The 21,900-nt window shown below is 37.8% G+C and overlaps 1 protein-coding gene across 16 annotated transcripts in view; it reads right to left on the bottom strand.

Moving 5' to 3' along the window:
- The window catches only part of PTPRD (protein tyrosine phosphatase receptor type D), a 530,039-nt gene that overhangs the window by 408,620 nt on the left and 99,519 nt on the right, over positions 1–21,900 (bottom strand). For all 16 annotated transcript variants that reach the window (XM_057548419.1, XM_057548421.1, XM_057548420.1 and 13 more), the window contains exon 2: positions 11,295–11,464. In XM_057548419.1, the coding sequence (XP_057404402.1) occupies positions 11,295–11,361 (67 nt within the window). In that variant the 5' untranslated portion in view covers positions 11,362–11,464. The remainder of the gene's footprint in view (positions 1–11,294; positions 11,465–21,900) is intronic.

Below are 21,900 nucleotides of genomic sequence, written 5' to 3'. Positions count from 1 at the left end.
GTCTCTATCCCTGCCCTGGAAGTAGGTTCATCTGTACCATTTTTCTAGATTCCACATATATGAGTTAATATAGGATATTTGTTTTACTCTTTCTGACTTACTTCACTCTGTATGACAGACTCTAGGTCCATCCACATCTCTACAAATGACCCAGTTTTAACTATCCTTTTTATGGCTGAGTAATATTCCATTGTATGTATGTACCACATCTTCTTTATCCATTCATCTGTCATTGGACATGGAGGGGATACATGTATACATATAGCTGATTCACTTCATTGTACAGCAGAAACTAACACAACACTGTAAAGCAATTATACTCCAATAAAAAAGAAAAAGATAGTAATCTTTATAGCAACCCTACAATTATCATGCCAGACAACAAAACTGAGACATAAAGAAATTAGGAAATCTGTTTCTGGTTATACAGATATTAAACAGAAATATTATTTAGCTTTTTCAATTTGCATAGCTGATTTTAAGAACTTACGAAAGGCCTATCGTATTTCTGATAAAATTTCCCACTTTTGTTAGAAGGGTAGAATCTCCCTCTTCCAATCTCTGTACCAGCATTCTGTACCAGAGCTTACACATTGTTAGTGTACTTAACCACGGGTGCCTTTGTCCCCCAGGGGACACTTAACAATGTCTGAAGACATTTTGGTTGTCACAACTGGGGGCTAGAGTGTTACTGGGTATAAGCCAGGGATGTTGCTACACGTCCTATAATACTCAGGGCGGTCCCCATAGAACACAAAGAATTACCCAGCCCAAAATGTCAATAGTGTTAAGCTTGACAAACCCTGGGCTACACTGATGGCATAAACATAGTAAGGAGAGATTTCACTGAGTTCAGCCTGTAAGTTATAATAGTAATCTATGATATGGATGCTTTTTTGTTATGTTTTGTTTATTGCTGCTCAAAGGTATATATTGCTTCATTCCTTGAACCGAAAATCATCTCAATAGGTGAAAATGCTAGATAATTGATTTCTACGTATACCTCAGGCATTATGGTTTATACAGTGGGATAAAGATGAACCTTTATTGAATACCTGCCATGCATCAGGCACTCACAGCACTTTACATATAGGATTTCACTTGAATCTCACAGCAACTTGTAAGAGCTATAAGCATCCCCAAAGAGTCAGAAGAATTTAAGCCAAATCTGGTTGCTAACCCCATGTACTATTTTAGAGAAAACACATTTAAGTTATGGTTTAATAATCCTTATGTTATTTATTACCCTACAACCCCACTGGGCTTAAAACTAAGTCCAAATATGTTAAATCACATAAGCAATAGTTTTTCCTCCAAATAAAAGAGGTTTACCAGGAAAGAGTTTATTAAAATTATTTCATCTATATAGAGAATATACCTTCCATATAGGAATCACTTAGGAATCCTATTGCTATAATCTTGACTAAATGGAAGCATACAGAGGAAAGCCCTATTCAAGCTCCCTTCTTCTCTACAAATGTATGTTGGCCATCGCCTTTCAGTTACAGCTCTGCATTTCATTTGTACCCTCCTTAGTCCTCTCCAGCTATGGATATTGGTGAAATGAGGTGTAGACTTAATTATATGTTGCCAATGTAGAAATATCATCTACTTTAAAAGAAAAGCAAAACTGGCCAGGCTAAAGAGCTAAAAGCAGATATTTTTGCTTTTGTTAACCAAAGCCTGTAGTGTTCAAAGTCTATATTGGATGGTACAAAGGAAATTTCAGTCAAGCAGTTCAGAAAATGAATTTAAAACCAGATCAGAGATTGTACCAACCCTTCAATGAACTATTTGGAAAGAAATATTTATTTTGTCCCAGTAGAGGAGAGTGGTGCCCAACTCAAGTTTCATAGGTAGATATCCCAAGAATATATCTGTTTCCCTACATACTGGCTGAGCAAACGAACTCCTTCCAAGGCCTACAGGGCCACATGGTCTAGCCCCTTCCTGCTCTCTTAGCTATGTCTTCCCACTCACTGTGCTTCAGTCTCCTAGGCCTTATTTTGTCCTTTGAACACACTAGTCTTCTTTCCTTAAGGCTTTTGTGAATCACTGTTCTATCCACCTGGATGCACTGAACTCCACTTCTTCATGGTGGGTGCTGTCCCATCACTCAGCTTAAGTGTTGTGTCTCACTAAGCAACACCTTCCTTGATATAAAATGAAGGAATGCCCTGTCCCCTCCCCTAACATCCCCCCGTACTCTCACAGAACATCACCTTGTTTTGTTATCTCTGCAGCATTCATAACTATCAAAGTCACACTGTTCATTTATCTTTTGTCCATAACCTTGTCTTGCTGCATGTTTCTTCCCCCACCCCCGCCCAGCCCCACTCCAACTAGAATGGAAATTCTGTGGTAACACGAATCAGGATCTGGCTTGTTTGGGGCACACAGTAGGCATTTACTGAATGAAATAGTACTTTTAAATTAAATGTTGTGATTTAAATTTACTTTTAAAGGATACATATGGACATTAAAGAGGTGTTCTTTGTATCAACCTGAAATCACTACAGCTGAAAGCAATGAATGCCTTCCCTGCTCTTTTTTATAATATTAACACCTTTATTAACAGGTGGTTGCAGTTTGTTAACTTTTTTGAAAAATCAAGTTGTAAACTTTTGTTACCAATTAAAATGCGGTTCTTAAAAAACTTGACCAGATATAAAACAATTTAAAAATCTTTAAAGGTGTATTGAGAAAAAGCAGGCTTTTATTTTTTTAAACACGTTTGTCATTACCAAAAAGATCTGTCTTTAGGTAAAAAAACATTTAAAAATCCCATGCTGCATAAATAATACAGATAGTTCCAGTGATCTGGTCAATGGGCAAAAAGCAGCACCTAAGGTCTGCCCTTTTTAATGGTAAACAAACAACAGCAATTTATTTTTCTCTCACTCCTTTATAAGCAACTTGAATATAGCAAAAACAACAACTAAGAAAGAAAAGAAAAACTACTGGAATGTATTAAGTTTAATTGGCTCATTATACTTCCTGTGCTTATAGCTCAAAAGTAATGTATTGTGTGCTATTTTTTAATCTGAAGATATAAGTACTTAGTGTATTTTAATGTCTCATTTAATAAATGTAGTATAAAACAATTATCACAACACTACGTTGTGATTATGCAAAATCCATCACACATTGTAGAGTGAATTTAAAACTTACATTGGAGAACAGAAACTAAATTGAAATACCCATTCTAGTAAGGTTTTAAACTTCATTCACATTTTTAAACTGATTCTGGATTCCGCAGTATTTTTTTTTTACAAATATATTAACATAAAGGTAAGTTTAAAAAATTTACCCGAACAAACAAAAAGAGAAATCATAAGAATGAGCAGTGATATACTTTTGGAAAAAAATAATGACACGTTAAAAATAAAGAATTACGTGTCCCTCATTAGCTTGGCTTTCTGTTTCACTCAGAATTATAATAATCTGTAGGTGGTTCAGGTTTTAGGAGACTGTAGCTCAATAAAAGTCAACTAACATTATTTCTTAAGTTTCAAGGCAGTCTGGCCTTCCTAACCTCCACCACTCTTCTCCCCTGTTCCCCATCTTTTCCTTAACATTCAACTAGACCCTTGAAAGATCTCAAGGCCACTCTGGCTGGCCTGGCTTCAAAGGATTTCTCTACCCTGCTACCACACAGATGTTTTTTTACATCTCTTTCTGTCACTCCCCCAGTTGTCCTTAGAATAAAAACCAAGATCTTGAACAAGTTCTAAAGCCTTGCATTAGATGGTCCTGCTTATTTGTCTACCCTTATTTGATTACTTCCTCCTTCTCAGCATCTGCGATCCAGTCACATCCATTCTTTCAGTCACCAGAATACCCTAGGTTATCCCTGTCTTGCGGTATAAGAGCATGTTCTTTCTTGAACCTTAACACCTCTTTCAGGTGTAGTTTAGTTAGTGTCTATTCATCCATCAGGTGCTAGCTCAAAAATCATTCCCTCAGAGCTATACATGTGATCTAACTTAATAGAACTACACCTTTACAAAAATATATTGATGTAAAAGCTAGTAAAATCTGTAGTTAGTTAATAGTAGCATACTAATATTGATTTCCTGATTTTGATAATGTACTGTTGTTACATACTATATCACTACTGGGGAAATATGGGTGAAAGGTACTCGGGAAATTCCTGTACAATTTTTACTTCTTCCAAGTCTAAAATTAGTTCACAATAAACAAGAAATAAATTGCTCCTTCATAACACTTTTTATTACTCTTCTGAATAGCTGAGACACTAACCTCCCTATTTTCTTCCCTCAAAACATTTATCACAGTTAGAAAGTATGAACGTTTTGAGATTAATGTTAAATATTTGTCTATCCCGCTAGAGTTTACGCCCTCTAGGGGCATGGATCATATCTCTTTATTTCTCCATTGTATATCCAGTAGTTACCTCAATGCTTGACACAGGAAATGTGTCCAATAAACACTTATTAGAGGGAGTATTAAATACACAAATGTGTCAATCAGTCAATGCCCTTTGGAGGCATAACTGCATATATAATGATACATATTTACATTTTTAAAAGATACTGCTCAAATCATAAAGTTAATGGGATCATCAATGTCCACAGAGATCTAAACATGGATGCTTCTAATTTGGAAATGATGCAAGTTGATGAGAAAAAAGCAAAAGAGCGACTAACGTTTAGTGAATATTTAATCCTATTATTCAACATGCTTTGCGAGTTCTCTAATCCTTATGATAACCATATCAAGTGTGTGCCATTTCCCATCTTCATTTTACAGATGAGAGGCACACAGAGATTTGTGACTTGCACATGGTCAGAACACCTATACTGCAGAGGCAGGATCTGAACACGGGTACAAGTCCATATTCTTAAGCGCTACTTCCTGCCTGGAGATAAAATGTGAGAATATTGCTTGAGAGAGTTCTGAAAAGTGAGCTATGAATTCTGAAAGTAGATTACAAGCTGGTGTGGGACCACACTTTTTAAAATCTTTACATCCCTACCATTATGCACAAAGCTTTCCATGTAGCAGGGACACATGATCTCACACACACACACACACACACACACACACACACACACACACTGGTTACTGGTTTCATGAATGAATAAATAAATCTAAAGCAAACTGAGGAAAAGAGAAAAAGCAAAATTATAAGTAAGAGAATTGGTTTCCACCCAATCACTAGTACTTTTCTCTTTGATTCTTTATTTCAAGTTGGACACTGGTTGGGGGTTTTCTGAATTTACTGAAGCAGGACAACATGGGCAGAAGAGTGTGGGCTCCCAAACAAATCAAACGTACTTGAAATGAATCAGGTAAATAGCAGCTACGTGAGGAAAATTAAAGAAACTAAGAATATGATGGGAAAGAAATGAGGAAATCATAGAACAGTATAATCAAATATCACCAGGCTATTAGCAATAACAAGAAGTAATTCACAAATATTTCAGATATTGTTCTATCCTTCAAGCTTAGGGCCCTCATCACAAACAGAAATCAGAGATAACAAATATATCATACTTTGGTTTTTTTTAGAAAAAGCAAGTCCCTCTACACACAATAAAATGCTTTCAAGTGTACACATTTGTTGATTATGTGACATATTCTTAACCTTACTAGATAGGTACAGCTCTGCTGGGAACAATTAATTCAGAAAGCTACAGAAAACTCTGCAATGCGACCAAAGGATCAGTAAAATAGCTGGAATATTTTTCTTGCTGTAGACAGCTGGATTCTGCTAATTTAGCTACTTTAAAGTGAGGGGAGGAAGGAGGAGGGAGCAGTAAGGTTTTTATTTTGCCACACCTCTGTAAATTCAGAGAAAAGGAAAACAAGGAAGGCATTGATAAGCATGGAAAAATGAACTGGGTTTCTTCCTGCTCTCCTCAATGAGCACATCTATTCTAACTGGCCTGAAGGAAGCAGAAAACACTTTTCTTTCAGGTGACATATACCAAAGAGAATCTAACCAGAGAGCTGGATTAAGCAGCAGTTTACCTTTTCATTTTTAAATAGCTTTACTGGAATATGATTCACACACATACAGATCACCCATTTAAAGTGTCCAATTCAATGGTATTTAGTATGTTTATACCCAATTAGTACCATCACCCCAATCTAATTTTAGAACATTTCATTTTCATCATCCCAAGCAATTTACCTTTTAAAAGTTGATTGAATGGTCTGTGATCTAAGTACATACATACATACATGAATACATACATCATACACACCTAAATACCCATAATGTAAAAACAAAAAAACTAAAGGACATTTTTGATGATCTATGAATGTTCTCATTGTGAAATGGCCCTGTCTGTTGGGAGGAATGCATTTCGATGACATAAGAAAGACAGTCTTTCCATTCCTAACTTCATTCTGGAGGTCTAACTTCTTGACAGGCTGCTTCTTGGAAGTGATTTCCGCAGAATGCAAAAGGAATCATTTGCCCTGCCCTTCAATCTAATCATTTTCCTTTTCTTTAATTTTGTTTTCTGAAGAATAATTTCTAGCCATATCAAAAGCCACTCACCTTCTTCCTTACCATGCTTACCTCCATCTCCAGCCTTCTGGACCAGTGTCCCATATATTTCTGTATGTGCTTACAGTAAATATCTATAGCTCCTCCCTCAGAGCAGCTCAAGAAAATTCACTACAGGAAGCAACAAAACAGGAAGACGGAAACACTTTCCATTATCCATTAGACCCAAGCAAAATTAATTTTAAATTGGTTATTTCCTAAGCTTGAAAAAGCAGATATGCTTCCTATTATTCCCTCTTGATCTTCAGTTTAATTCCTGGGACAAGAGTTTATAAGACTCTCCTATGTATAGAACTTTTTATAGGGAAGCAAGCTGGGGACTTTAACACGCTGCAGGAAAATATGGTTTATCAACTGTCCAAATTTTGATGATCTCTATCAAATTAAATAATTTTAGCACAGTACCTAAACGAAAGTACTCAATAAAAATGTTAGCTGAATATTTTTGAATAATGATAGATAACATTTATGAAATATCTACCATGTGTTATCTGTTGATCTGTGTTTTACATTAACTCATTTATTCCTCATAAAACCCAAGAGTAGGCCCTACACTATACCATCACCATCATCACTCGTCACCCACATTTTTAAGATAGGAAAACTCAGAGAAAGAGCATGTGGCATCATGCTTCAGATTACAAAAAGACAGCCAGAATTTAAAACCAGACTCTGGTTTCAGAGCTTCCTTTATTAACCATTACCCTATGCTGCCCACCAGAAAACAACTAAGGAAAAAATGGTTAACTTACAACACTGATGTCAGTCTGTTCTCTAATGCCAAAGAAATAAAGAAGTTCCATTGGCTCGAGTGATATACTACCAGAGGGGGAATAAAAGAAACCTAATTGCTTTCACATAGGGCAGAAATATAGTGAGTAGATGGGGACTACAGCGAGGTTCCTTAACAATAAGGATGGAAAATGGGGGTGTGTTCACCATCTGAGACAGAAAAATGGCAAAAAGCAACAGAAAAAGGATGAACTAAACCATTTAAGGAATTCAACTATCAAGAGCTGTGTTTATAATGAAGATCCAGTAAACACTCAGGTCCAATGACAGTGGCCAAAAAGCATAAACTCAGGTCTAGAATGTAAGTGATTTCATCATAGTGAAACCAGCTTGATAAAAGAATGTACTAACAGCAGATTCTTGGCCTGTATTTAGTTTAAAAAAAAAAGAGAAAGGACTGGTAAATAGCAAACTAAAGCTACATAAAATTACCAGAAACTATTACGAAAACTCAGTCAAAAGAAAAATATTTACCCCAGGATTATATTAATATAATACAACCTAAATTCATCTAGAATTTGCATGCACAGCATCACTGAATTGACCTCAGTCAAACCACTATGGAAAACTGGTTAGCTTGGCACCAGGAAGGGCTCCTCTTAGTGCTCAAACTGAGGTCACACTTGACTCTTCCCCGGGACCACAGCTCTACCATGTGTATGTGCATTCAAGAAGCAACGAGCGACATCATTTCGAGCACTCCAGACTTAGGAACAAAAAGAAATAGGATCCATGCACACATCTAGCGTTTTGAAATAATAGTGGAGATAGGTAGGGCACTTTAAATGGGCAATGGCAAAGACTATAATTTTCTGCTAAAGGGATATTATCACAATTTTTCAACCTGGGTTTGAACCAAGGCTCGTGAGAGCTCTTCCACTTAATGCAACATCACACCAGCACTTTTCTGTGGTGTTCCACACAGCAGATTATAAGCCTGACTCCTCAGCTCTTCAGAGTTAATCATTTCAAAAGGCAGCGAGCTGAGCACACTAAGTTAACATGGCACCCTAGAGTGGCTTCTTTCCACTCCCCACCTGCATATCATCCTCTTCTTCAAAAGAGAGCAACGTTAAAAAAAAATTATTCCCAGAGTTCTTGAGTGGCTCTGAGAAGCTACTATTAAAGTTTGAAACATAACTCCTGATCTATTGTATGAATACAAAATAGAGTTAGGTAAAAGAAAAAAAAAAAATATATATATATGGCTAAATGTGCTAATGAAAGTATAGGGAAACCAATCAGTGACCCAGTTGATACAAGCCTGAGAAATATCATCTTTCTATGATGGTGAAGAAATCAAATTTTTCTTCAGTGCTACTTGTATCTTGATTTTTTTCAGGGTTTTAAGAGAAGTTAATGGCACAATTTAATGGGTTACAATCTAAATCCTATTTTATCAATTGTTCTTTAAACATTCTTAGTGGCTAAAATTATATCTCAGACTCTACCATGTGCTTTCATGTACCATGAATATCCCCCAGTAGATTACTAAGGGATGTTCTTTCTTCTTTTAAAATGTACCTAAAAAAATATGGCTAATTTTTCCTCTTTCCCCAGGAATGCTCAGGTTACATATGCTATTCAGCAATGCCAAATGAATCTGTTAAAGGGAAAATATCCTAAAGTAAGGTTGAGGAGATAGGGCAAAACCAAACAAAATTAATTTGGCAAAGAAGAAGCCTCTCCCTCTTTGTAGCTGCGAAGGGAAAAGTGAGAGAGAATGAATTCTTTTCCAGGTTACATCTTGAGGTTGAAAACTGGTATCATGTAAATATATAACATGGTAAATATCTTAATTTAACTAACAATTGCTAATTCACTCAGGCCTTTGTTATTTCTTGCTTAAGACTCTATTGGATGAGAAATGGATGAAAGCGTAGAAGAGAAAGACAGAGAAGGGGAGGAGCAAGAGGAGGAGCAGGTGATGATCATTTATAGTCTAGATTGTTTTTAAAACATAATTTTAAATTTCAGGGCTTCCCTGGTGGTGCAGTGGTTGAGAGCCCGCCTGCCAATGCAGGGGACATGGGTTCGAGCCCTGGTCCGGGAAGATCTCACATGCCACAGAGCAACTAAGCCCATGCACCACAATTCCTGAGCCTTCGCACCATAACTACTGAAGCCCACGCACGTAGAGCCCATGCTCTGCAACAAGAGAAGCCACCACAACGAGAAGCCCGCGCACCGCAACGAAGAGTAGCCCCCGCTCACCACAACTAGAGAAAGCCCGCACGCAGCAACGAAGACCCAAAGCAGCCAAAAATAAATACAAATAAAATAAATAAATTTATTTAAAAAAAAACACACATAATTTAAAAATTTAAAAGTACTTGTTCCTCAATGCTTGATATCTGTCTGCCACTTTCCACCAGAGAATTAAGCAAAAGCAAAGCTTCTCAGTAAAAGAATATGCTTACTCATCTGGAAGGATAACTTCATGAATATATGATAATTAGGTCTAATAACTTTAAGAAAATCCCTAACTGAGATCTGATATTAAAGTCAGGTCCCACAGCCTTAATATGCTTTTGCCGAAAGCTAACAATTGTAAAACAACTTACTTTTTCACTCTAGCCAAAACTGAAAAATAAAGCCATATGCCTGATTTCTTTAAAACACTAAATTTAGATTTCAACTTTAAAATACATTTTGACATAAACGGCTTTTAACACAAGCATCTTTCATTTGGGTCTTTTCCCAGTTAATTATTTGCTGGCATTGTACTCGAAATTCCTTGGCTTCACCTTAAACCAACACTCCCAAGTGCTAATTAGGAGACTATATACATTATTAACCAGAAAATGTTGTGCTTAAAACATGCACGTTCCATATGTATCCTATTATTATCAGTATTCCTTTCACTCCTGGAAAGCTCTCTTTAAAAAATAGAGCCCTATTTAAACAAAGAAATTGGCTGCTATTGAGGAAATTCTTGTTGAAATGCAGTTAACAGGTAAGGGCCAACATGACACAGGATCCTTGTCTTTGAAACATCTTTAACATGAATCAAATTTAATCTCACTGAAATAGTCAGTGGAGGGAAAAGTTAATGACTGCTGATGTTACACATTTTAATAGTACCAAGGGGACTCCCGAAGAGAATGGCTGACTCTCATATAAGTTAAACCACTACCGGGGACCAGACATATTGGTAACTACAAGCCAGAGACATGCCTTTTTCCAGTACTGCCTCTTCCAAAAATCCAGAGGACAGATGGGAAAAGAAATGTATGTCAACAAGGTAGGCCTAATGATTTCCTAATTACAAAGGAGATGTGATCTTCTCATTAATTGGCAAGCTAATTGACCACAATCTCAGTTTCACAAATTGAGTCCAATAATCCAAACTTTGGGGTCTGTACTCCACAGAACTCTCCTCACACTTCCACACCCTTCATCCAGACACAAAGTTGTCAGTTCTGCTTGATTTGTTTGAATACTGTACTCCACGACAGCTGTCGGAAACGGTACGTTAGAACAGCTGCTGTGACAGCTACAAGGGCTTGGAAGTTTAATTGGGCTCAATGTGACACTGCACATTTTTCTAAACATAGAAATATCCACAAAACTAAAGAAATTTCTAACGGGTCTGAGCAATATTTACTTATTGGCACCACCAACTGGTTAATCCCAGTTTGCGTTGTATCATTGGTCTCATAATACCTTTTGCTACTGGGCTGGTAAGAGTATCAAAAAAAGAAAGAAAAAAAAAAAAAGAAAGAAAGGCAAACCAGTAGGAGCAGTTCGAAGCACAAGAAAAAGGGCATTAAGACAGAGAGGAAATGGTAAGCAAGTCATGTCAATAATCTCTTTGAAAGGCTGGCTGGTAGCCAAGGAGGATCCCACAGTGTCTCAGGATTTACATCCAAAGGAAACATATTCAGAGGCCCTGAGCGTGGTGCCAACTGCAAACAAAACCACTCATTACAGCCCCCTAGAGAAGGGGAGAACGGCTTACTCTCAGCATCCGCGTGGAGGAAGACGGCAAGCAGCAGCAGCAGCAGCGGCCTGGCTACGCGCACCATCCTGCAGCCCGGCACCAGCGCCCACGGGCAGCCTGGAGTCACTGCCTCGGAAGCCGCAGCGAGCCGCACCGATGTGAACTTTCAGCTGGAACACTTTCAGAGCCTGTGAAGGGAGAGGTAAAGAAAAGAAAGGGAAGAGAACACAAAGACACTTAGACTCTTCACTCTTCTCCCCTTGTCCCATCACAACCACCACGAGAGATGCAAAACACTGTCAATACGCCATACGTTGTAACCAGGACACCTTTGTATTAGGAAGCAAACAACCTGGTTTGTGAAACGGGGCTACCCAGGCTGATCTTGTTCCCATGTTCAGGCCATCCTGAAGCCAACCACTCTGGATTTCACCTTCTGGGCAACATTCCATGAGAAGAACCTGTCACTTCTTTTTTTTTTTTTTAAGGTTGATTGATTGATTGATTGATTGCTATGTTGGATCTTCGTTTCTGTGCGAGGGCTTTCTCTAGCTGCGGCAAGTGGGGGCCACTCTTCATCGCGGTGCGCGGGCCTCTCGCCATCGCGGCCTCTCTTGTTGCGGAGCACAGGCTCCAGACGCGCAGGCTCAGTAATTGTGGCTCACGGGCCTAGTTGCTCCGCGGCACGTGGGATCTTCCCAGACCAGGGCTCGAACCCGTGTCCCCTGCATTGGCAGGCAGATTCTCAACCACTGCGCCACCAGGGAAGCCCCCGAACCTGTCACTTCTTATGAAATATTACATGACTACATCGGTGGAAGAGAGTCCATCAATGCTACAAGTAAGATTTAAGAGAAGCTCCACCATGCAGGATAAAAGTCTATTATTGGCAGAATAATGGAAGCTGCTTTCCTGGCACCAGGTGAAATGACAGTGCTAATTCAACCTCTCCAGCTAAACAGTAGAGGTTAGAATTTTTTACACCAGCACATTTGGCTTCTTCCCTAAAGACACATTACATTTGAGTCTAGTTTGGCTTCAGTAAGTCAAAACAATAGCTAGCAAAAGCCACTTTGACTTACAGGATTTTTACATGCCTCCTGGGCAACGGCTTAGTTTTCTCAATTTTCTAAGTAAAATCAATAAGCCACAGCCTGTTTTTAGAGAGCCTACTGCATGCAAGATATCAGAGTTGCTACTCAGCACCAAGTGTCGCAAGATAACAAAAATGAGTCAGATTCCATCCTCTGTGACTTTCCAGTTTAGGAGGGAAAATAAGACAGGCACATTGGATGACTACTACAAGTTAATATGTGATTAGTGCCAGGAAGGAAAGCCAAATAATGCCATGAAATACAGGATCAGGAATGACATCATGGAAAAAGCGGTGTCTCCAACTGGGCCTTGGAGTACAGGCAGAATTTTACCAAAAGAAAGGAAAGGCATTCCAGGAATTCTACGCAAAGGCAGGGCAGTGAAAAAGGAACTTTGGCAAAGGTGAGTTGCCTGGTTGGCCTGAAGCAGGGCTTCCCAAATATCTATACGCATCAGAACCACCAGGAAGACTTGTAACCGGGCATGCACCCACCAGCGTTTGTGATTCAGTAGGTCTGTGGTGGGGGTCCAAGAACTTGCATCTCTAACAAGTTTCTGAGTGATGCTGATGCAGCTGGTCCGGGGTCCACAATGAGGCTACTGGGTTGGTGTGATGGATCCATTAGGAAACCACAAGAAGATGAGGCGAAAGAAAATGTCTCATGCTTTAGGTGTACTTCCTTATTAGAGTTTTTGGCTCTCTGCTATTTTTACCGTACTGTTTCATTTAAATTTCCAACATGCTAACTTCGTTTGTGCGATTGAAATAAAATTGCAGTATATTAAAAAAAAAAAAAAAAAAAGAAAATGGCTCAGGCTTAAAAAAATAATAGGTCATGGAGAGCCTTGGATGCCAACCTAAGTCAACCAGGCTTTTTTCAGCAAACCACAAAGGGAGCTATTTAATGTTTTGGAGCAGAAGAACAATATAGAATGAAGCTTTGAAAAGATTAACTGACAGCTGAATGTGGGATGATTTACAGAACACTATTATCAAGAGTCACAGGTAAGAAGTAACACAGACCATAAGAGTGATGGTGGTCCTGGTGGGAATGGAAAAGAATGGAAGTGATGACTGACTGTCTCCAAGCAACAATCTGAAGTATGGCTCTTCGGGTGATAAATGATAGTTCCTACAGAACCTTCAATAAATCCAGCACATTTTATACAGAATAGGCTCTTAATAAAGAGAGAAAGAAAGGGCATATTTAATGTTACTGCTTCCTCTGTCATTGTGAGCAGAACTTGAGAATGACAATCAGAATTTGTTTGCCAATGAAACAGTATACCTCTAAGCTTTGCATATAGGAATATCTGAAACACATAAAATTCTTCACACAAGATACTAGAGACATCCAGAAATAACCTAAAAACTTAAAATAACTTGCACTTTAAAAAGTATTGTAATGCAGATACTCTAGTGTGTCTTTTTTGAAACTTAAGCTTGAGCATGAGAATAAAATTTTTTTAAAAAAGATATTATCTTTTTCATTACTATGAATGAATGGTGTGAATGCAGGAAAGATAAAAACTAAAAGGAAGGGGTATATGATCACTCTAATTACCATTCCACCAGATAGCCTTCTTTTCCTTTTGAACAGATTTGCGGGTGGCATGAAGGAGCGAATTGTACATTGAAATGCATGTACTTGAAACCAAAAGCTAGCCACCTGCTCCAAATCAGCTATTGTTATCAATCTCATCCGGAAAACAACTTATCAAGCAGTTCACAGCTATCCAGTGTTAAAATTCTCCAAACTTCATAGAAGAAGTGCTAAAGGAATCAGCTCTCTCCCTCTCCCCCTTTCACCGCTCCCATCCTCATGCCAGCATTTCAGATGACAGCAAAGTCCAGGAGACATCAGTCCTGTCAGACTCAATTTGTGTCTGTGCAAGCGTATCAGAGCCAACTGCTACATAATGACTCGATGCAATCACAGAGATGGAGATGTATGAAATGCTCTCTCAGGAAAGAGTGATTTGGCTTTCTCCCTTCTCAGCTGAAGTGCCATAAGAAGACGAAGTTCTTTCAAATGAACCTACAAATGTTACCTCTGACTTGAAACAGTGATAGGCTCTAGAAACGAACGCAGATGTGAACATACCTGTTTTTCCTTAAATGGGCTATGCCCTTGGCCGAGATATGACAAAAGGAGATCAGAGGTGTGAAGATAAAACCAATTCGAGATGTTCGTTCTGGCCAGTCTCCACTCTGTATCTTGTTTATTACAAAGAAACTTTGCCAAAAGGAAAATGCTGGCTTGTGTATTAGTAAGGTGGAATTTGAATTTTGGAACAAAAATGGGCAGTAGATTTTTAAGAAAACATTTTCAGTGAAAATAATGTGGTCCAGCGGTTAAGACTCTGCACTCCCAGTGCAGGGGGCCCGGGTTCGATCCCTGGTCAGGGAACTGGAGCCCACAACTAAGAGCCTGCATGCCGCAAGTAAAAGAGCCCACATGCTGCAACTAAAAAAAAAAAAAAATCCCGCGTGCCACAACTAAAGATCCCGCACTCCGCCATGAAGATCCCGCGTGCCGCGACGAAGACCCGGCACAGCCAAATAAATAAATAACAAATTTTTTTTTAAAAAAAGGGGGAAAAAAAAAAGGAAATAATGAGGATGAATGATTGTTATAAGTAGTTTCCTGTAGTTTCCAAACTACAATGTTATAAGTAGTTTCCTACCCTAAAGAAAGGGTAGCCAAGCACGCTGCAATGAAAAGGGCAAGAAAGGGGGTTTGGAGATACTAAAAGTACCATGGTTTAGCTTACATCACAAATTATTCTGCATTTGTGCAATAGCCCTCAGCAGGGGCTAACTCTGTGATTTTTATATACCTTGCCCTTTGTGTCTTTTATTAACTGGGACTGGCAGATAAAACAAACCATCTAGATGAGCTAAAAATAAAAAAAAAATATTTAAAACTCTGGTTTCTTATTGCTCACGGCACAAAGATGTTAACAATAATTTTGTTGATTTCCCATCAGCTCAATATCTACTTTTCTATTTATGTACATGTGTGGTTAGAGAAACTAACAGCTCAGAGAGCCAGTGTGTGCAATCTAATTTGAAATGAAACAAGAAAAATACACTTGCCCTGAGTCTTATATCACTGCTTCAAGTGATCTGATTAGCTGACACCTAACTCTTTATCTTCAATTTAACTTTGGAACCCTTTTCTATAATAAGTATATTTATATTCAAACTGAAATGAATGTTTAAGGATATTTTTCAGCTTTCTGTATTGTTGGTGTTTCTGTAGATTATGTTAACATAAGAGAAAAAAAAAAAAGGCTTTTCTTTTTAAAAAGATATCCTACAAGTCCCTTAGAGAAATGAGTGATTGTAGGTTTTTTGCAGGAAATGTGCAAAACGAGCATGGAGCATCTTGCCACACCAGGAAGCAAGGAGGTTTTCAGGAACTACCAGGTTATAGCCAAAAAGAGGAGCCAAGGTGAAGAGGCTTGGCTCCTACGTCAGTCAAATGTAGGAAAATCTGAGTGGCAAAAAGAATAACAACTGCAATGAAATGGAACACATCATATGAAAGTCCACGAGCTTGTAATCTTAAAAGTTATTTTTAAAAATTACATTGGTCAGTCTAGGAGAAAGTTAAAGAATCAAATCATTATTCTGAGAAGAGGGAGACAAAGGGAAAGAATTAAGGTTTTTTTCAAAAAATCTCCATAAGAACTTAAAAAAATACTGCTTTCACTAGATATTATTTATCCCTATACATCTTGCTTCTTTCTGTCTTAAAATAACCCTATACTTTCAATTCTAGACATCTTAGAAGCAACAATATGGTAATGATATTTAACCTGAGCATATACCCATTAAGTTGGGGAGATGGTGTGGTAAAGAGGAAATCCCTAAATGCTGTGACTTCTTTTTATCAACCTCCCAAACCAATCAGGCCTCTATAAATCAACTAGAACAGATTTCCAACCACTTAAGAGAAAGAAAAAAAATTGTAGGGAGGATGTGCTACCAGGAAACTGATTTGTAAAAGAGACACAAGCTGGGCTGCTGTGGCCTGTAGTTTATAGCAAGCCTGGTAGAGACTTCTGAGGGCGCCCTGTGAGTTTCCTGTGCCCTCAGCACACAGTTACAAGGACACAAAAAGAAAAGAGAAAACACAAATCAACGTTCAACATTTCACTTATTCACAAGAATTTTCCAAGAGAAGATAGTCCCCTAAACAGTTTATCATGGTCTAGGACAAGAATCCTCCGGCACTATCCAATAAAACTTTCTGCAGGATAGAAATATTCTTTATCTGCACTAATAACTGACCACTGTAAACATAGCTAGTATAACTGGGGAAGTAAACATTTTCCTGTATTTAAGTTTAATTTAAGTTTAAATAGCCCCATGAGGATAGTGGGTGCCCCACTGGACAGCACAGACCATAGCTTTAGTTTTCAACAGCACTGACAAGCACAGCTATAAACAAAGCCTACGTTTTCCGGGTTGTAAACTGAAACAATCAGGTGGGAATCCTGAGTCCATGTAGCCCTTGGCTTCCAAATAATTAGACTCTAAGGGTTCACTGGGTTAGGTGAGGAAACCCACTTAACCTCTGGGTCACTTACTTCCCCATCCCTGACCCTCACACTGCCAAAAACAATCATTTCATTGTTTCAAACTACTTCATAAAATGTGGGAGATCAATAAGTGGTCAAGTGTGTAACTGGAAAATGTCCAAACAGAAACACTGTAATTAAAAGGAAAAAAATGGGTATTTCATTATCACAGCCAGAAGAGCTGTATTCCCCACTATGAAAAGTCCCTGTTTGGGATATAATAGAAATGGGAACTTTGACAGCAAAGAAACACCACATTTCATAGATGGGAAAGGCAAGGATACTTCTACACATCCACATGACATCATGTGTATAATGCTTATGAAATGGCCACATTCAATTAATTAATATCAATGAGGGATATGGACAGTACATTCTTAAAGACATGCAGCACCGAAAGCCTCGACTATGGAAAACAGTGCTGAGATTAAAAAACGGCAATAGAAGAATGTCATTAAATTAAATAAAACAGAATATCATTAAATTAAACACACCCAATATACCTCTGAATCTAAAGAATACAAGGAATCTAAAGAATATAAGGAATTACTTTTATGAAATAAACTGAAAACTCCTTAAATTATACTCTTTCCCATAACAGCACATCATGTCAGAACTCTATTTTGCCCTAAACATGTTTTCATGACAATAAATTGGGAGAAAAAGAAAAACCCAGAGGGGGTCTATGAGATATTATGTATAAATACATAAAAATAACTCAATCATCTCATTTTTGGCTTAGGCTATGACTTAGTTTGAAGACAGCAGGTGACTGTAAGTACCTGATAACTCTTTGGTGAAATCAACTGGATTATTAGAATAACTGAAGAGTAAAACAATGCCTATCCATATGGATACATTAAAGACTCTTCATATGTTTAGTTCTGATACACAGAGAGAAAAGTCAATGGTCTGAGTTTTGTATAATTCACTTTTCAAATTACTATTGGTACAATCTCTGTAAGATTTCAAATAACTTTACATTTGAGGCACACATAAATATTAGTTACTTTCAGAAATGGCAAAATGACATTATTAACTTTGATTGTTTCTTTCTCCTTCAGGAAATAAAAATGAAGTATGCCATGAGAAATGAACAGATAGGGGAAAAAAAAACCCTCATCTCTCTGTCTACCTATTTTTTCCCTTACAAACAGAAATATAATTCTGATTTGAAAAGTAGGATAGCTTTAGAAGAAGCATCTAATGTCTTTAAGTGATTACTGCGTGTGATAACTTCTATCCAGTTTTATACAACACTAGTGGAAACTTGCAATGGAAAAGTTAAAATACAAGTCTATTCAACATGCTGTTGGACTCTGTTATTTGTTCCATTCTTCCTAAAATACATTTTAAAAGTGAGAAACTGATCAATCTTGCAAAGTAGAGACAGATATGTAACCCAGTCACTTCTTACCCAAAAAGCAGAACACAGATTATATTGCTTTAATCTCTGGGCATTTCTAAATGGATGTGAAACCATCATTCCTAAATTCATTACTCCTCATTTTCCTTTGTATTATCTTAAAAAACAAAAGAGTATTTTTTTTTAATGCATTAATTTTTGTTTAAAATACATTTTGCTTTTAAAATACATTACGAGTAATAAGGCTTTAATTATTCTTATGTCCATTTAATTTGTTTTATTTACATCAATACAGAGTAGAAACTAGCAATACATGACAATTATTTTACTTATTCACTATGAAAAGTAATTTTTAAAATTCAGTTTGTGGAGAATTTACCACTCCCTTTAGCAATGATTACTTTTTTCCTTAAGATTATTTTTAAAACAAAGGGTCTTTTAATAATAGTATATAATAGTTTTTAAATACTTCATTACTAGAGCTCAACAGAAATTGATTTTGCCTACTCACAGGTGTTACATCTATAATTCCATCTTCAGAGTGATCCAAGCTCTAGACCCGTGGCTCTCAGCTGAAAACGATTTTGCCCCTTCCCCAGCGGACAACCAGCAATGTTTGGAGACATGTTTAGTTGTCACGATGCAAGGGGAGTGCTAATGGCACCTAAGGGGTAGCGCCCAGGGATGCCGTTAAATATCCTACAGTACACACCACCACCCTCCACAGCAAAGAATTATCTGGACCAAAATGTCAACAGTGCCAAAGGTGGGAAACAATGTCCTAGAACAGTTCATTAATGTTGAAGAAAAATTTTAATTAAAAAAATGGGACTTTTCAAGGCCTGTTTCTAGTATATTATTTTCTAAATCCATCAATTTTCGGTGTTTCCAGTGCAGTTTTAGATTTGAATTTCTGGGCATGGAAGTCAAAACACTATGGATGGCTCCCAAATTTCCCTTTTTGTCCTAAGCTAGAACTGAAGTTGGCTTGCCTTATGGGAAGGTCAGTTCACAGACTTAGATGACATAAATATTGTCACCAATTAAAAGGATGAATCCGTTAAATAGGGCAGAGACTGCACTGATGTCTGTCAGTGAATAGATGTGGTTCCCATTCCTCATGATGGGAGCTTAGCTCTTCTCTGAGGGAACAGCCCCAGGATCGAAATACTCGGTTCCAAGGAATGTCCTTTCACTTCACTGTCAGCAACAGACAGTAGAATTGTGAGAGGTCATCATGAATGGCTGGGGAATGTGGAATTAAAGCATCTTCTCTTCATTTCCCCAATGTTGTCCCCATGACTTATCCCATATCTCTGTGAAAACCTATGAACACCATACATAGTAGAGAAGAGTTAAGTTCTATGTGGAGAAACCAAATAAATGGTTATTAACCAAACAGAAACACAACCTAAAGAAAGGGTAGAGAGAACAAATATCGATCATAGATATTCAATATACATTCTCCTCTTCTCTCACCCGGCATATTTATTTTCTTAGTTATATTGTACTCTTTATTGTTAGTGCCTTCTTCGCATCTACCCCTCTCCACAAATGAAACCAAAGATTGATAAAAATCAGAAAAATTACAGATCATCTTGGGCAACTCCCTCATGTAACAGACAATGAAGTGAAAGGACATAATGAAATTAATAGCCTCAGGACACACATCTGGTTAGTCTCAGGAGAGGGTTTAGGACCCAAACCAATTTTCTTTCTTGTACAGCATTCTGCTTCTATCATCTCTGACTTACTATAATGGAGATATCTAGCTTAGGTGAGGTCACGATTAATTCTAAAATGAGCACAATAAACAAAAGTTATCTTTTTTAATTGGCAGAGAAATAGTCTAAGGATTGGCCCAAATGAAGGGGGAAGAAAACCTTAAAAGTTGGGTATAGGAAGTAAGGATGAGAGGATCTCACTGAATGTAAGTATTTGAGAGTTGTCGTCCTAGATGGATAAATAATTCACAAATGAAAGTTTATCCCATGAGTCAAAAATTCTCCCAAAAGTCAATCTTTAACTTAGTAACCCATTATTATGTACTTGCATATCTTAGAGTCAAAGAGTTTATAGGTGTGCTTAGAAATAGAAATGATTAACCAAAAATAGATTTTTTAAATTCTCACATGCTAGTAATTGAATTAATAACATGCAAACACATGTTTATACCACCTTGAGGCACATTGATTTTGTATATTATCATCTAGTTCTTTTTTCATGGAGTTCTTTTCTCTTTCATTTAAATTTTAGCAAAAATACATGTTGGCTAATTGCGAGTAGGTAGGAATGAATTCGATGATGAATTCACAGAGATATATAGGAGAGTTACCCAGGTGGAAAGATGCCAGCCAGAGTGTACTTTATTATAAAGTTGCTAAGGGCAACACGGCCATATTAAAAGAAGAAATGAAGACACACAATAGTTATTTTTCAAAAGCAGTGGCATTATAAAGTGATTTGATAATAAAGTATGAAAACTTCCTGCAGCAATAAAAGCACTAGGCATTTCCCATACCAAGATGTGTCAGTCTAGGAATGAAAAAAAATCTATTTTTCCCATAGTCACTCTTTCAGAAAATATATTCAAGGCCTCCGGAAAAAGGCTTTGTAAAATACTGTTATCTTGGGGACTTCCCTGGTGGCGCAGTGGTTAAGAATCCACCTGCCAATGCAGGGGACACAGGTTTGAGCCCTGGTCCGGGAAGATCCCACATGCTGCGGAGCAACTAAGCCCGTGCACCACAACTACTGAGCCTGCACTCTACAGCCCATGAGCCACAACTACTGAGCCCTCGTGCCACAACTACTGAAGCCCGCGAGCCTAGAGCCCGTGCTCTGCAACAAAGAGAAGCCCGCGCACTGCCACAAAGAGTAGCCCCTGCTTGCTGAGACTAGAGAAAGCCCGCACGCAGCAACGAAGACCCAACGCAGCCCAAACTAAATAAATAAATAAATAAAAATTAAAAAAAAAAATACTGTCGTCTTCATTATACCTCTATAAAATACTCAAACAAAATACACAGTACAGATATCAAAAAAGGAGTTTAAAGTCATTAAAAGCCTAGTAGCAAATGAGATGTAGTAACTTCCTAAATACCAAACTTCCCAGATACCGATTGTAATCTTATTTGACTGGCCCACATGACTAAAAGAAAAGGAAATGCCAAATAATAACATCAACCAAACTCCTCGGCTGGATTTAGGCATCATCCTAGAGGCTTTCTGAAACACGGATTCTTATATTTTTAAGTACAGGAGTACCCAGGTACTAACATGTGTAGGACCAAGCACAGGCTGGGCTGGCGCTGGCGGGCAGAAGTGCAAGGACAATGGGGGTGTGGGGGGAGGGGAGTGACCCCTAACTATTATTTGGTGGGGATCAAGTCCCAAATTAACATGTCCACATTTTAGGGATTTTTCTACCTTTTACGGTATGCTCAATAGTGCTTCCATCACAAACTGAATAGATGTGGCTTTGCTTCTATTATGTTTAATATTTTTTTAATCATAGATTTAATCATGATGTGTTATCACATTACCTTGTAAAACATTTTTCAAAAGTTATGC

This window comes from Balaenoptera acutorostrata, chromosome 6 (assembly GCF_949987535.1).
Source record: "Balaenoptera acutorostrata chromosome 6, mBalAcu1.1, whole genome shotgun sequence".
NCBI classification, from domain to species: domain Eukaryota; kingdom Metazoa; phylum Chordata; class Mammalia; order Artiodactyla; family Balaenopteridae; genus Balaenoptera; species Balaenoptera acutorostrata.
The sequence above is the reverse complement of the archived record's forward strand: the minus strand, read 5'-3'. Positions and strand labels throughout refer to the sequence as shown.